The sequence below is a fragment of the Onychomys torridus genome, chromosome 17, assembly GCF_903995425.1.
Source record: "Onychomys torridus chromosome 17, mOncTor1.1, whole genome shotgun sequence".
NCBI classification, from domain to species: Eukaryota; Metazoa; Chordata; class Mammalia; order Rodentia; family Cricetidae; genus Onychomys; species Onychomys torridus.
Genome location: NC_050459.1, coordinates 30,766,453 through 30,783,233, shown reverse-complemented (window position 1 = coordinate 30,783,233; position 16,781 = coordinate 30,766,453). Strand labels below are relative to the sequence as shown.

The window sequence follows — 16,781 nt, the reverse complement described above, 5'->3', positions numbered from 1 at the left end:
CCATATTTTCTTAACTTTTCACAATGAACATTTTAATCCATATTAAATGACAAAGATAAAAATACCATATGCTGTCCGGGCAGTGGTGGCTCACGCCTTTAATCCCAGCACTCGGGAGGCAGAGGCAGGCGGATCTCTGTGAGTTCAAGGCCAGCCTGGTCTACCAAGTGAGTTCCAGGAAAGGCTCAAAGCTACACAGAGAAACCCTGTCTTGAAAAAGCAAAAAAAAAAAAAAAAATGCTTCTAAAATAACATAGCCCATCCCCAGTAGTCAGGAAATTGCCTGCTACAAGCTCAAAAAGAATTCAAGTCAAAGGATGCTCACAGAATGGACAAAGCCAGCAGTTAACTTGGGTAATTCAATGGGAAAACAGCTTTGTTGCTCACATGGAATTAAAAAAAAAAAAAAAGATTGCAATTTTTGTTTGCCATTTGCTTGATTTTTGTATTGCCAGAGGCCACATGAAAGATCCAGATTCATCTTGGCAAAGATCAAATGAAATTGGGGTGTGGCGGAGGCATGAGATGATGGTGTGTCTCTGCTGGGTTCTGATCTCTGCCATTGTTAGTAGTGAGGCCTTAGGCTAAGCCGTAGCTGAGCCTTTGGATAAACTAGGTTTTCAAATAAATTCTACTGTAAATATGCTAAGTATCCCAGGAAAGCCGGCTCACTGAAATATTAGATCCACATCAAGAATTCACTGTGTCCAGACCTTCCACTGAGTGAGCATGCCATAACTCCACCCCAGAGAGTGGAGAAAGAGGGGCCCAAGTTCAAGGACCAGCTTGCTCAAGGTAGTGAGACTATGGCTTTTGTTTGTTTATTTGTTTTTCTTTGTTTCACATGAAAAGAAGGATAAAGATACAGCTCCTTGGTGGGCTGTCTTCCTGGCTTGTAGGTTCCATCTCTAGCACCTTGGTGAAAAAAATGAGTAAGAGAAAAAAAAGAAAGAAAGAGAATCCCACGGTCTCTGCAAGTTTTTTGTTTGTTTGTTTGTTTGTTTGTTTGTTTGTTTTGTTTTGTTTGAGCTGAGGATCGAACCCAGGGCCTTGTGCTTGCTAGGCAAGAGCTCTACCCCTGAGCTAAATCCCCAGCTCCTCTGCAAGTTTACCTGTCCCAAGAAACTTCCCCTCCAGATCCCTGCTGGTCTTCACTTGGGTGTCAACTGCCTTTCTCTGGCTTAATACACACTTGTTTGAAAGAGAAGTGTACCATCCTCGGCTGGCTCATAGTTTGGTTTAAGTGATTATCCAAAAATGTAGATTTACATCATTTATGCAAGAATAGAGTCACTCTGTACCCCTCATTAATAACCTAAAGATGCTTCCAAATGAGTAAGTTACCCATCCCCCCATTCTGAATGTGGATGGTCCAAAAACTATAATAACAGATCTAGTTGAACAAGGCAGCTACTCCTGGTAAAGCTTTCAATGTCTCAACTTTCTCACTGCCCAAATCCCTTCTTCCTCTCTTCTTTCTGTCCTACAGCTCCAACATGTGGGGTTTGAAAACTTCTGAAAAAGCTAATTATCAGTTAGGGGAAGGAGTCAGGAAGATCCCAAACTGGGGGGCACTGATGCTAAAGAATAGAGAAGTGTTTCAGGACAGCCCTTGGGTTTCCAATTGAATTATTCCCCTTAATTGAAAACCGCTAACATTATTTTCAGGATTGTGTTTCTTTGTCCTATTTCCTTTGAGCATTACAAATCAAAATTATTTTCCCCAGTCATTTCACAATGTTCCATTGAGCACAAATTACATTACAACATTTTCCAAGCACAGAAGAGTCTTCAAGTCCTAAGGGAGGCAGAGAAATTTCCAGAGATTATTTGGCTCCTATCTCTAGACCAGAGGTTTAAACTAAGTGCCCCAGGGATAAATGAAGCCCAAAGTTGAAATTGCTCAGGATGGATTCAGATTTTTTTTTTTAATTAGTTGCCAGCATCTAAACAGTGGAAGCTTTGACATAAACACACATAAACGGGGCTGGTAGTGTATCTTGGTGGTGGAGAGCTTGTCTGGCATCCAGAGGCTGTTGGTTTGATTATCAACATAGCAAAGAAAGCGAAGGGAAGCAGGGGAGAGAAAGAGAACAGAGAGTTTGACACTTCACCCAGTGTATTAGGGTTGTTCTGTTAGCACACGCCAAACAGCAAGTCCTAGACCGGCAGCTCTCCCCGACCCTCCCTCCCTCTCTTTTCTTAAGATTCATTTTTGCAATAACTTAATGATGTGTATGTGGCAAGGGGTTATGTTCAAGTGTCCTCTGAGGCCAGAGACACTGAATCTCCAGGAGCTGGATTTATAGGGGGGCATGAGCTGCCAGATGTGGGTGCTGGTAGTTCCACAGTCTTTAGGAAATAAATCTAAATAGAGGCTGCTGGGATGCTGCTGTGAATAGCCTCCAGGCATCTAACACTTGCCTCAGAGATGAATAGTTCAGGCCGTTATATACCATCTTAACATTCTTCAAACTCTGACGCTGGGGATCAATAATTCAATGACAACCACCTACCTCTACGAAACCTAAATTAATTTGTGATGGGTTTCTTTTTCTTTTCTTCTTTGTGTGTGTGATGTATGTGTACGTGTGTTCATGTGTATACACACACACACACACACACTTGTACACCCGTGCAGAGGTCAGAGGTCAGTGGCAAGTGTCTCCCTCGGTTGTGATCTCCCTTACTGGAACCAATACTCACCAATTTGGTTGGACTCCTTATAGCCAGGAAGCTCCAAGGATTCTCAGGTCTCCCAGCGCTGCCCTCAGCAGGCTCCCTTTGTCTGGCTTTTTACCTGGATGCTGTAGTCCTAAGCAGGTCCTCAAGCTTGCACTGAGTGCCTCTGCCCACTGGACCACCTCCTCATCTCTTGCAGTGGATATTCATATTCTTACACGTGAAAAAGCTTTCAGTGACCCTGACTGTTGGCTCTGGGGAAATGAGCCGTACTGCATGGGACAGCCTACCTCTCAGAGCCCAGTGCCTTAAGACCCAAATCTCAGTTAACACAACTCAGTGGACAAATGCAGTTTAAGACCAGCTGCCTGGGACAAGCAGATGAAGCCTATGGTGATGGGTGAAAGGCTAAGTGAGCAGAAAGGACTCTGAGCTAGGCTTGGGGAATCCTCCTTTATCTGGTCAACAGCATTGTCTGTCCACACTCTTGATGGTTTTGCCAGCACCCCACCCCACCCCTCCACCCTCCACCCCCCCTCCCACTTGCAAGAGCTCCTTTTGTTCACAAAGGTTAAAGTCAAGGCTTTGTTCTGCGTTGTTTTCATTTTCTTCTGGATATTTTAAATAGGAATTTCCTGTTCAAATTTGATGTGCCATTTAATAAGCCAGTGGTCTACCAAATCCACAGCTTCCTAGCCCATGGATTCAAATCGTCCCTGATGGAAAACATCCAGGGAAGTTGGGCCAGGTGGCTCAGACCCATGATCCCAGTTACCTGAGGGGTCCAGGTAAGAGAATCAGAAGTTCAAAGTCTGAACTACAGAGTGAGTTCCAGGTCAGCCTGGGCAACTTAGTAAGAGTCTTAGCTAGAAGTTTATAAAGTGCTGGGGAGGGGAGAGGGGCGGGAGGTGGCAGGGTCATGAAATAGCACAGTAGGTGAAGGCATTTGTCATACATGATAGTTAGTTTTTTGTCAACACAAGCTAGAGGCATCACCTCTTCTCAGAAGGTGAGAAAAGGCCTCCATCAGATTGGTCTATATGCTAGCCTGTGGGGCATTTTCTTGACTGATGATTGGTGCAGAAGGGCCCAGCCTACTGTAGGTGATGGATTATATAATAAAGGAGGCTGAGCAAGCCACACCCAAGCCAGTGAACGGCACTCATCCACGGCCTCTGCTTTACTCCCAGCTTCTCTGTTCCCGCCTTCATTTCCTGTCTTGATGGACTGTAAGATGAAACAAGCCCTTTCATCCCCTACATTAGTTTTTCATCCGTTTCATCACAGCAACAGAGAAGCAAATTAAGACACCACACAAGCCTGATGACTTGAATTTGATCCTCCACACTCATGTAAAAGCGGAAGGAGAGAATAGACACAAAGTTGTTCTCTGACCTCCACATAGCACCTTAGCCAAAAGAAAATATTTGGAGAAGAAAAACTGCATCTACAAGTGAATGTATGCAAATCTGCATAGTGTTTACATTGTATTACCTATTGTAAGTAATCTAATAATTAAAAAGTATGTAGGGAGGATGTCCATAAGTTGTATGCAAACTATATGTGTCTTAGTATGACAGGCATGTGCATTCAGAGATGAATCTGAAGGGCACACTAATAGTGGACGTGTTCACAGTTTCTCCAGCATCCACACTCAGGAGAACAACTCCATTTTCTTGGGCGATTTCGATCTTCACTTTCTGGGCCCTCAACATTCCCTCATTTCCATTCACCCCCATTTCTTCCCATCATTCTCTAACCTCTTGGTAGGCAGAGGTCACATGCACCCTGCACTGCCTTTGAGTCTCCAGCATTTGCCATTAGGAAAATGTCCTGGCAACACTGATCTGTTGAGTGGAGGGTGAATGTGCCTTCCAAAGTGAGGAATTCTTTGGGTAAATTGGGGTGCCATTGGTAGAAGTGGGGAGAGTCTCATTTGTAACCTAGCATGGCTATGAAATCAATCCATTGTGAAGTATAAGGGAATAGATATTTTCTAGTTCTGTTTAGCCCTACTTAATAAACTCTGCTCCAATTCTATCACCTGCTCTAACACCTCTCATCTAACATACTACATATTTCCCACTTGCTTTGCTTATTGTATAGCTTCCCTAGGAAGAAGCCAACTCCAGAAGCATATGGGTCCCCTTTGCTGGCTACTACTGTATGATCCAGTGGAGAAACCATTTGGCCTATAGTAAATGCTCTCTTGTGACAGAATGAATGAGTTTCCATCAGTTAAGATAACACACACAAAACACCAACTTACTCCAAAGCAAATTTTCATGAAAGTTGCTGTGGACATTTAAACACCGTACTCTAATTATATTCTGTCGCCAGTTTCAAAATGGAGCTTCTTACGACATGATGAACCTCCTACTTACAATTAATGGCAGGTTGGGGGCCAGTCCATGAGCAGTTTTAGAAGCTGTGACTGTTCTTCCCCATTTTCTGACAAGAGACACTTATCCATCCTTACCCTCACGGCCCAGACCTCTGCACTCAGCAAATGCCTCCAGACTTTTTGCCTTTACCCCAGAGGCCAGTAGTTGGCGACTTTTAGGCGCTTGCCGCCGCCGCAGAAGTTGCAGACCCTGGGAAAACATTCCAGGAAAGGGCGGAGGAGGCGCAGGGCGGGACCTGGGCTGGCTTTGGGCGGGGCCTGGTGCGCGGTGGGCGGGGCCAGAGCCGGGCCCGTGGCCGCAGCGTGGGTCCCGCCCGTGGGGGCGGGCTCAGTGGGAGGGCGAGCGGCGAGCAGAGCGCTGCAGCGAGCGGGTGGCGGGCGGTGCGCTCCAGGCTGGGCCATGGCTGAGCGTCCTTGCAGCAGGAGCCGAGGCTCCCTAGCTCCGTGTCCCGCTCCCTGAGAGCGCTCCCTTCGCGGTCGCAGTCAAAACCCACGATTTTGCACGAGCTTAGGGCGAAGGGCCGGGGAAGCCGCGGAACAGGATGTGCTGACGACCGCGAGGGCTCGCGCCCCGGGTGCCACCGTGGGTCCCGGCGTGGGATCCCGATTACTCCGAGCTACCTCGACGTTCCCGGTGCGCTCCCGCCACCCTGCGCCGACTTTGATGTGTAGAGACCAGCCGGACACCATGATCCTAACACGTAAGATGGACTTGTTGTGCCTTGTGGTCGGACTAGTTCTGCCTGGGGTCAGCTGCTGAGGGGACCGGCCCAAGAGGACTTGTCACCCCGTCCTGCCCAGTCCGTGTTGTGGTTGGGTGTTTTGACGTGCTTGCTGAGGAGTCGCCCCAGGCGCTCGATGGAAAGCGTGTGTTTCCGCAGGCTTGGGTCAGAGTTTGGAGAGGGAGGTTTTAACTTCGGGGCACGTCCCTTGGCCACGTAGTGCCTGGGGAACTGCGGGCCAGCGTCCGGGTGACTTAGACTCATTCTATTCTCAGAAGCTGGCCTCGGGCCCCTGAGGAGCGAGCAACCCCTTTTCGACTTCTGGGGTTGGGGGGCGGGAGGGACGGTTCCATCTCCTTCTTGTCCTATACCCTACAAGTCCCAAATCAGTACTGTCTCCCTAAGCATGCATTATTTAAGGGACTGTGTAGACTTCAGCTGTACTTGGGGAAAATGTTTCCTTAGCACTGTTTCAGGGTGCGTTTACCGAAGTGTTCGCTTCTTTTATTGTCGTTTCGCCTGTTTTAAACTCTGGGAATCTCTGAGCCTAGGCGGGCTGAGTCAGGGTTGCTCCTTGACACACCCCCCCCAAACCCCCATCGCACGTGGGGTTCGGATGGGAACTCAGCGCTTTCCCGCTGTGTGGGTTGGTTGGACGCGGTTCCTGAAAAGCCCCACCAGATGCCCACGCCCTTGGCGTGAAAGGAAGAGTTCGTGGGCTGTGGAAAGGAAGGAAACACGTCTCCAGGCTTGAGGGTTTTTTTGTGTCCAGGAGGCTGCCTCTTGGACTAGTGCCCTTCTCTGCGCCCCGTCCCCTCCTCCAATGTCAGGAGCTGAGAGCCTTTGATCCTTCTTAAGGGTTGCTCCCAGAACAGCAGCCCACCCTGTTGGAGTAATTTTCTGTCTCCGCGAGTCGCACGGCCTTTGGTACGAGGAGTGTCTCTAGGGAAGTGAATTAGGGATCAGCATCGCGCTGGATGCGCGACCCTGGAAAGTGCCATAACCTCACTGCGCTGTCCCCAACCCAGGGTAATAACTGTGGACACAAGTGGAAGTTGTGAGGATCAGATAAACTGGTACACGTATTAAAGTGCCTAGTGGGGTGACGGATACTGACGTTCACCCTGTTCCCCCAAGACGCTAGTAACTAGAAGGGAAGCCCTGCCTGAAGTCATTACTCTGCTCAGTAGAGGAGGGAAAAAATATTCCCCTTTCCGGTAGTGCTTTCAGTGAGGCTTTTTACAGCCAACGTGGTCACAACTGGGTTCATTCCCAAGAGTCGGAGGTTGTTTCAAGCTGTGGCTGGTGATTCGGAGGAATGCAGCCTTGGCACAGCCATCCATTACCGAAAGATTCGTGGGGGTGGCATATGTGACGCATTTCAGTAGGGGGAAAAAAAAATCAGGCTCTGGAGAACGCAGAATGCCCAGTCTCAAATTACATTTTTTTTTAACCCTGCAAAATTCTGTTTGCTGAAGGGATGAGGGAAAATAATAGCCCGGAGGACCGCTGCACTCAAACCTATCAGCGGCTCCATCTGGACAGCAGGCTAGTCCTCTACGGGATAATTTGCTGACCATAAGGGTGGAATTAATGGAGGCACCCAGTGCCATCTTGGCAAGCAGATTGCAGCAGATGGTCAGAGTGGTGCCCTTCGAGGCAAGCAGCCCCCCTAACAGAAGAACCAAAGTCCTGGGGAACGAGTGTCAAATGGTTAGCAGATGTGCCTTCAGAAGTTATTTCAAGACATTTCCTGAGAAAACGTTGGAGATTGCCTGCATTCACTTGTATTGAGGCATGGCAGATTTGAAGCATGGCCCTAGCCTGGGTGCATAACTTTTTCATTAGTACTACTGTTCAGAGAGTTTAGAATGAAGCACAGCAGACAGACTTTCTCTCAAGCTGTTTTTTTTTTTTTTCAATGTTTGCTTTTGACCAATTGACTTTACTCTCTTGCAAGCTGAGTGACAGACACCTTGCCCTAAACAAGGCTACAAGTTCAGGGGCGGGAGCTGACCCCCCCCCCCCCCAAGCTCTAGAATCTGGATATGTGGTCTCCAGCTTAGATCTTTGCCCTAGAGTGGATGAGAAAAGTAGTTTCAGTGACTTGTATTCTAATTTCCCCTGCTTTTGTAGATTTATTGCAGACCTCTTTCTAAGCAGTGGAATGATTAAGCTGTTTCAGACTTTAATATACTGGACCAATCCAAGGAGTTCTCTTGAATTGTGGAACACACACCAGACAATTTGCCCTCAGCCTTTGTATTGTATTATAGTTAAGAGGACAAAGGCCAATAGAACAGGCTAATAGTTGTTATGACCACAGTAAGGTATTACTAAAGAAAGTGGCTTTTAAACCGACTGGTACTCTTATTGCAGAGTGCTGTGGGACTTATTGGGGGCGGGGGGAGCTAGGAGATTCCTGCAAGATACTTCCAATCTGAAGCTTGGCGAAGCTCCAGGGGGTGGTCTCTCATACAGAAAATTAGTACTTGGGTTTCCCTGGGTGTCCGTCCCTGTGGGGGTTCTAAATCATGATTGCAACGTTTAAATGAGAGTAGTATTTTTATGACTTAGGCAAGTAAATACTCAATTTGAAAATATGCAAGGAAGCATGATTTGGTCCAGAAAAATGAGGGGGGCATCCAGAGTACAGTGAGCAAAGTAAATGGGACTGGCTCTTTTGAAGAGAGCCTTGTTCTGGACAGGATGGGCCAGTATTGTAAACACAAGTTTCTCATGCTTAACTCTCCCCTTCCTAGCAACAGGAAGACGGAAATGAGACTATGCACCAAAAAAAAAAAAAAAAAAAAAAAAAGTCCTAAAGGGCTCCAGACAATACTCGATCCTCCCTGCTATTCACTCTGTACAGCCAGAAGACCTGCAAAAGTAAAAATAACTTCAGATGTTTCCGCTTCCTCCCTGGATATTACCAAACCAGTGTAGACTGATGTCTCGGTTCTGTACGGAGAGGTCAGAACAACCTGGCCCAGGTACCCAGACTCCTGACAAGCCAAACAAAGCAGGAGAAAAGGTGGCTGTGTTTTGTTTTGTTTTGTTTTGTTTTTTAAGATTTGTGCAAGCCAGTGATGCAGGGACATGCATTTAAGCCAATGGCAGAGAATGATTATAGCATCTAAATGTAGCTATCCTTCTGAGTCTAAGTGCGTTCATTTTCGTCACACTCAACTATAAAAAGTCTCCTCCTGTGTGGTCAAGGTCAAGTTAAAACTAGCCCAGATTATAAAGAGTTAATGTCTGCCCTGGCCTGAAAAGCATAAGCCCACGTTCATCTGCAGGGCTGTGAAATAAGAAGAAAAAAAATGGGTTTTGGAACAGACCTTCCCAGCTGTCTCTATTTCTGACTCTGGCCGTTGCGAATAAAGGAATGCAGGGTTAAGTATTAGTCGTCTTTGAAGGGGACCACGCAAAGAGAGTTACACTTTGTTTTATAGCAACAAGTTACTGCTGGGAATGTGTGCATTCGGTGGTGTTTTCTTTCAGTCTCAAGTTACAGTGGTCCTCCTCTTTTATCCTCGGGGAATATGTCTCAAGACCTCAGTGAGTTCCTGAAACCATAGACATGGCCATCCTTATATGTACCATGTTTCCCTCCATAGATACGTTCCTATGATAAAATTCATAAATTAGACACAGTAAAGGATTCACAATCGAAACAACAAACTAGGACCATTGTAACAATAAGCCATAATAGAAGTTATGGAGGGCTTACAGATTATTTCAGGAATTTTTGTTTCATTCTTTCATTTTTTTTTTTCAATTGTCCATGGGTAGATGAGATTGAGTCTAAGAGGGCCATAGTGTAGTGGGACACTCAGTTAGGATGGAAAGGGTAGATTTCCAGCAGGGGAGGTCTGTCTGTCAGCCTACCCTGTCTGTCAACACTTCTCCCTTGGGTGGGCCCCTGTGTTATTGTTGAGGATTATAGTGGTCAGTGATAAGGGAGCAGAGTCTCCCTGGGGACAGTTAATTGCCCGACTCTCGACTCTCCCTTGACCTGTTTTGTGCTTAGCTATTTCTTCCTTGCTGTCGTAAGTAGCAGCATGCAGGAAGATGACCCCTCATATTTAGCTTACATACTGGTGTAGACCCTCACAGTCAAGAGTCAGGCTTTTCTAGGCTATGTTCCAGTTGAACCTTACAAAGACTGCTTTTTCCTGGGGGCTTTCTGTGCTCATGGCGAACTGTAATGGGATCCTAGCCTAGCAGATAGAGACGAGCTTCTGTCTTTAACATCTGGGTGAGTCCCAGGATGTCTTTAACCTCTGGGGGAGTCCTAGGGTACCACTTTCAGAAAGTCTACCCTCCGCTGGGTCGGGCAATGCTTCCTTCAGGGAAGGTGCTTTGAAATTAAGATTGCCTAACTTGTCTGTGCTAGACATAGGTGAAAATAGCTGAATGACATCTTATAAAATTTCTGCCTGCTAGGAAGTAAGGCTCTTGGGCACTTGAAGTAAACTATTGCGCTCCAAGCCGACAAAATGCAAAGCTTTCCTTCTCTTTATGAGGCTCCCCTGGTTTTATTCTGTTACTGGATTTAGGTTTTTACGATACCAGGTACTTTTTCCTCTCATGCCTACTTATACTTGGTGGCCTTTTCCAGTCAGCCTCTCCCCTAGTAGGGGAAAAAAATCAAAAGGTATTGCAATGGTGAACTCAGATGCTGGTCCTCATGCCTTTGACACCTCCCATCCACAGTTTGATCTCTCGCCTGCCCCGCCTTTCAGTGTCCTGTGGGGAGAACTGGAAGTCACTTCCTGATTCTTGTCACCACAGCGGCGCCTTCCTTGTCCTGTAGAAGTCTCCAAAGGATGTCAGAAGGACAGAAGTTTTCCACACCCTGAGGTGGTTGCCTTCCCAGGCTCACCATACTTAGGAAGCCAGTGAGGAAAAGGCATGTGACGTGTAGGTATGGGTCTGTCCTGCAGCCACTGTCCTGCCTGGGTGCCCTATGTTACACTCAGGTGACAAATTGAGAATTGTTGTCTCCAATCCAGATAGATAGAATGGAGGCCTCCTCACAGAGCCTCTGGGCACCAAATCCCCTGTTGCAAACCAAGCTGCATGATGTGGAAAGGGGATTTCGTGTGTGATGCTTGCGTGAAAGTCACTGCAAGGGAAATTCCAGAACCTTGCAAAGGCCTCCTCCGAAAAGCCCGTGCTCTGCTGAGGGACAGCTGAGCTAGAAGTTCAGTGTCCAAGGTCACTGTCATCCCAGCGGCGTTCCAGACCCCTTCCTGCTGGCCTGTGTAAACGGACAGGGACCCTCACAAAATGGGAATCTTAGTGTGTTTATAGGAAATTAAGTAGATGGACATGAGCTAAAATTTAACTATTAAATTGTGTGTGCTTGGTGTGTGGAAATTCCTAAGCAATTTTAAAGAAAATGATCACTTAGTTCATCTGGAAGATGGGAGTATGGTTCTTTTTTTTTTTTTTTTTCTTACATGATCTTGATATGGATCTGATCATGTGAAGGTGGGGATGTACCTCTCTTAAATAACTGTGTGAGTTTGATCATCAGACCACCAAAAACCCAACCCAGACAAAAAAATAACGTGAGTTAAATTGAAAAGCATTTTTGCCTTAGGTTAGACCAAAGGAGGCGGCAGCTTATACCTGTAACCAGTATTTGCCACGTTCTGTTTTCCTTGGTCTTTGATGAACCGTAGCATCGTATTTCATTCCTTTCTTGATTTTCTTTCAGCACCCCCCCCCCCCCTCACCCCCACACCCCCATCCCCCACCCCCCCCTCACCCCCACACCCCCGACCCCCGGTCAGAGCTAAGTGGTTTCAGTTGGAATTTCTTGCTATCTTCTTTATGTCTAACTTCAGGTTCCAGTCAAGTTGTGATTTTTAAGTGTTTTATTTTCACGTGTTCTGTTCCTCCTGGAGGACCCTGGGGTCAAAGCCCTGATGAGGGAGCTGGCCGTCGGTGAATAAGCTTTGCTAACATACGCAGAGAAGCAATTGATGTGTAAGCCCGACTCTCAGCACAGAGATGGGGCTGCCTCTAGGATTGCAGTCAGGTACTTGGCCTTCAGAACCTGATTATGTAACCTCAAGGCCTGTGCTACCTTTTACAGAACGGAGGCTTTGTAAAGTAAGGCGTGTTAGAGCTATGTCACTTCCTTTCTTGAAACTGTCTTAATGTAGGTAGTTAGCACCCTAAGACCTAATGCAAGCCATTTTCTTAGTATGTAATTTGAAGTCTTTAAGTATTTGATACAATATCCTTGAAATATATAATGTGTGTATATTGATTGACAGATGGTGGGCTCCTAATGGTTGGGTTTTTTTTTTTTTTTCTTCTCAATTGGCATTCAAAGTAATGGGCTTTGTGGTGATATTTTCATCAAGTAACATAAAAGCAGAGTGAGGACTGTGGGGTGGGGGCTGAAGAGGAGGGGACACAGTTCTATTTTTATCTTACCCTAGACTGACATGAAATACAAGTGATGTCACAGCCTCCATTTCCTTAATGGCTCAGTTCCCTCTCGGTTTGACCTCTTCATCCTGGAGTGCAGGTGCCAGTTTTTGATGAGCTGGGAGATATTTTCTATTCCTGGAAATGAAGTGCATCAGTGTGGAGGCTAGAAGTTCCTGACAGCCCTGTCACTCCGGAGGGAGCTGACATCAACACAGAACGGCCCTTGCCTGGTCTGAGTGGTAAAAAGCAGTACTGTGCAGATGCTTGTGCAAAAGGGTCCTCAAAGGAAATTTCACCCGATGTCATCTCTGCATCGCTCAAGTGTCACCTCCAGAGCTTAATCAAGGTGTAGGCTTTCAGGGTGTCTCCCTAGAGGTTCCCTTCTTTCCAAGCATAACCCTTTAGTAAGTTGTCATCACGTTAGTGGCTTATTTATCCCCTCCTTGAGTTATGTCTAGGAATACTCCTTCCTAGAAAGCAGCACATCTCTCTCCAAATCTTCAACGGATGGAGGAGACACTTAAAAAACAAAACGCCCCACGCTTCCATCTTTTTCCTCATACCGAGAGCCCGCTCAGTAATTTAAATGACAGTGCCCTGCAATGAGCAAGAAGCTTTCTCGCCATCTGGTGCCTCTGAATTGAAGCAGGTTGTCCAAACACTGGACCAGCTCCCTTATAAGGAGCAAGGTCCCATGTGCATGTCAGCACCCAGATCCCTACCTCCCCAGCAGTCAGAATGTCTGGTGAGAAATAAAACTTTAAAGCCCAACCAAAAATATAATTCCAAGAGTTTTCTATGGGATGGAGGGTTTTCTGTGAAAATTTAACTTAGTTTGGGGTCTCTGGACCCACATATAAGCAAGTATTGTGGGTACTATATTCTCTCTTCCATGAACATGGCCTTCATGAAACAAATCATAGCATTGTTTCACTAAAAAGCAGTTTATATATGTTTAGGCAATTACAAGTGTCAAGAAATGTACACAGCATTGGAAAATGTTCCTAAAATAGTTTTTTGAGAGGAAATAGAATTCTGGAAGTTAACGGGAAGAGACTGTGTCCTGGAGAAGAAGCAGTAGGCAGAAAGGAAGTGTCAGTAGCAAAAGCTTAGAGAGCGGGTACTGTAACTGTTGTGTGAAATGTCAGGTTTACATGTATGTACATACATAGGCACTTACCGGTGTGTACATCCGTGTGTAGAACAAGGTCTTGCTGTGTTAATCAGAAAATGAAGCTTACTAGGATGCAAATTAAATCCATGGTTTGTTTATACAGTTATTTATTTGTTGAGGGACCCACCACGCTGCCACAAAATAGTGTGGGGTTTGGGGAACATCCGTGAAGGAAAAGGACAGCATATTCTTGGAGCTTACAAAGCAGGTCCATAGAATGTAAACAGCACATGCTGTGGAAGAAGGAAGGATGAGAGTGGGAAGGAGTGGGAAGGTAGAAGCCAGGGAGGCTGGATCAGTTGCGGGGTTGGAATGGGAGTGGGCATGGGTGGGGGTGTAGTCAGCAACCTGGCTTTTTTACATGTCCCTGTTCCGGCTTTTCACGGGGCAAAGGGCTCCCTGGTGCCGACTCACCAAATCACTTGGGACTTCACAAACACACGGCCATGGAAGAGCACTTGAGAAGCCTACTTGATTCCTAGAAAGATGGCAGGGGGTCATTGTACCCCCTGTCCTGGGGCTGTGGCATACCTTTCCACCTGGTTTCGTGCTTGGCAGGAATTTGGGGTTTTGATTGTCCCTGAAGATAGCTGGCAATTCACCTAGTCCAGAAAGTAAAGACTGCGTGAAGGAGAAAATAGATGTAGGCGGGCTTGCCTCGCACCATCCCTCACAGTGGATTTGAGTCTGCCCAAAGCCTCAGTTCAGTGATTGCGCTGTCTCCCAGTAACTTCCAGAATATGTGCCTTAGATGTTTGGAATTTTCTTTTAGGCACCTGAGGGTAGGAATGCGGCTCAGATGCCCTCAGAATCTGTCCTGTGATTAGATAACATTGGAGTTTAATAAATATTAAGTATTCTATGTGACTTGGCTGTAGCAGGAATTCACTTTACATAGATAACTCCTGATAACCAGCCTTGGGCAGTTGTGTATGCTTAACATTTATTTTTATAGTTGTCAAGTGCAAGTTCTTAGTCTGCCTTTGAAGAAATGAAAGTATTAGTGAACTTTTTTTTCCCTTTGCATTTTTAAGACAAATATCTGAGTGGTCCTAGTGTACAAAAGGGAGTATTTGGGGGTGTACCTGAATTAAAAGGGAGGGTGTTTGTGAGGTGAAAGAGGGGGTATTTATTGGAGTCTGAAGAGAGAACATGGGCCCTTGATAGCCAGGGCATCCTGAGAACTCAAAGAGCTTACATTTGGAAGCCTTTCAAGATCTGAAGAGACAGGCAGAGGCCAGGTTAGGAAGGGCCCAAGGACTTTGCTGAGGGCTTTGAATTGTAACTCAAAGACGATAGAAAGTCATTGAACAGTTATAAGCAGAAATATGTGGTTAGCGAAAACTAGTCTAGGTAGTTCATGGAACTGGTTGGGGAGGGGGGAGGTTTAACCAAGAGCTGTTGGATTCAGAGGAAGAATCCTGGACAAAAGAATACAGTAGAGCAGTAGTTTCTCAACCTTCTTAATGCTGCGACCCTTTAATTCAGTTCCTCATGTTGTGGTGACCCCCCCAACAAAAACTTATTTTCATTGTTACCTCACAACTGTGATTTTGCTACTGCCATGAGTTGTAATGTATATATCTGTGTTTCCCAATGTTCTTAGGTGACCCCTGCAAAAAGGTCACAACCCACCGGTTTCGAACCACTGCCCTGGGAGCTTGTGGGGAGGTATTGTACGACGCCTAGAGGAGTCAGCCCTGCCTACATTTACATTGCTTAGAGAGCTTTTATAAAATAAGATGTCCATGCTGCGATGAGACCACTCTGTGTACATGGGACTGGATGGTCTTTGGCGTTGGTAGGAAGTTCCCAAGGCCATGCTCCCACCATTGAGGACTGAGAACCACTGCGCCTTCCTACCTTACTGTACTCACTTGTGGACCTGGATGACCCACCCCATGAGCCCCACCCACGAAGCGAAGGTGACTGTTACTAAAGCCCTTGTGTGTACTGCTGGAGCTCCTTGACCTGGTGGAGAGAGCCTGATAAGCTGGCCTTTCTTCCCTTTTGAAGGAATCCATCTCACCCCAAGGGCAGGAATGCCTCTTGGTTTGGATGTGAAAGCCCCGCTTGCCTGCCCAGAGCTGGAGCAACTCTCTGTACACGTGAACCTTTGCACACACATCTGTCTTATCTCAGGACTTCCATGGAATTGGGGAAGGTGCTCGCGTTTCCTTAGCATTCCCCAATTCCTTAGCATTTCTTTGGAGGACCAGATTTGCTGTAGTCTGTGATGGGCATGTTGGGAAAGAAGGAAAGAAATCCCACAGTGAAAGGATTGCAGCCCACTTTGACTGGGCTGTCGCCTGACCTGCTCAGATGGGCCAAGCTCAGCAGCTGCATGGCTGCTGGCTCAGAGAAAGTCAGCGGACTTACGGTAAAGGCACGGTGAGAAGAAGATGGGGGCCATCTGCGCCAGCCAGGAAATGTGTAAATATGGGCTAAGGGTCTCAGTGCTCATTCATCTAGTGTGCAGAACGGCACTGTGAATGACCAACAAGTGCTTCCAAGGAAAACTTCCTGTTTCCTCCTTAACAGATTTGTGTGTTGCTTGCTTAGCAGAGCCCCCCACGTCTGCAAGCTTCATTGTGTTGCCTTTGTGCTTTCAAGTCTGTGGGGGCCTTTCTGTTTTAGAAACAGTATCCTTATTGCTCTCACAACACCACACACCTGCACTCAAGAAGCCCTGGAGCAGGTGGGAGTTCACAATGAGCAGGGTGTGTGTGTGTGTGTGTGTGTGTGTATGTGTGTAGAAGTCAGAGTACAGCTTTCAGACATCGGTTCTCTCCACCACGGGCTCCAGGATCGATCTCAGGTAACCAGACTTGTGTAAGAACACCATTAACCCTGGTTCTTCTTCAGTATCTTAAACTTTTCCCCTTACTGCGTCCTCTCCGCTACACATCACCACCACCATGAGGAAAAGCCCCCTCTATACAAACTAGCACTCTGTGTCCCTGTTTCCTCTCTCATCTGGGACACGGAGCTCGTTTTTTTAAGGAGAGGTGGCTGACTACTTCTGCCACTGCTTGAGTATTTCAGTATTGCTCTTGTGTGTGAAACGTGCCTGTATTAGGAGCAGGATGAGGAAGTGAACTGGTGTGCAGAAGGCTCTGGCTCGTCTTGAGCCCCTCAGATCCACCTGTCTGTGTAGTTTCTATCTACAGGGGTGCCGGGATTTGAACTCAGGCCCTCATGCTGGCAGAGCAAGTCCTCTTACCCACAGAGCCAGCTCCCCAGGATCACACCCTTTGTTTCCTAACCGGGTGGCCCTTGAAAGTGACTGGGTGGCATCAATTTTGGGTTGTAGGAGCACATACCACGTTCTTAAGGATAGGCGTAA

At 46.7% G+C, this 16,781-nt stretch overlaps 1 protein-coding gene across 3 annotated transcripts in view; it reads left to right on the top strand.

Annotated features, from left to right (window-relative positions):
* Window positions 1–16,781, top strand: part of Dlc1 (DLC1 Rho GTPase activating protein) — a 376,108-nt gene that overhangs the window by 328,554 nt on the left and 30,773 nt on the right. Inside the window, exon 1 of one of the 3 annotated variants that reach the window (XM_036166513.1) lies at window positions 5,444–5,787. The exons of the other annotated variants lie outside the window; for them this stretch is intronic. Coding sequence (XP_036022406.1) covers window positions 5,751–5,787 — 37 coding nt within the window. The 5' untranslated portion in view covers window positions 5,444–5,750. Of the gene's footprint in view, window positions 1–5,443; window positions 5,788–16,781 lie in introns of those variants that run through there. 3 annotated transcript variants of the gene reach the window in all.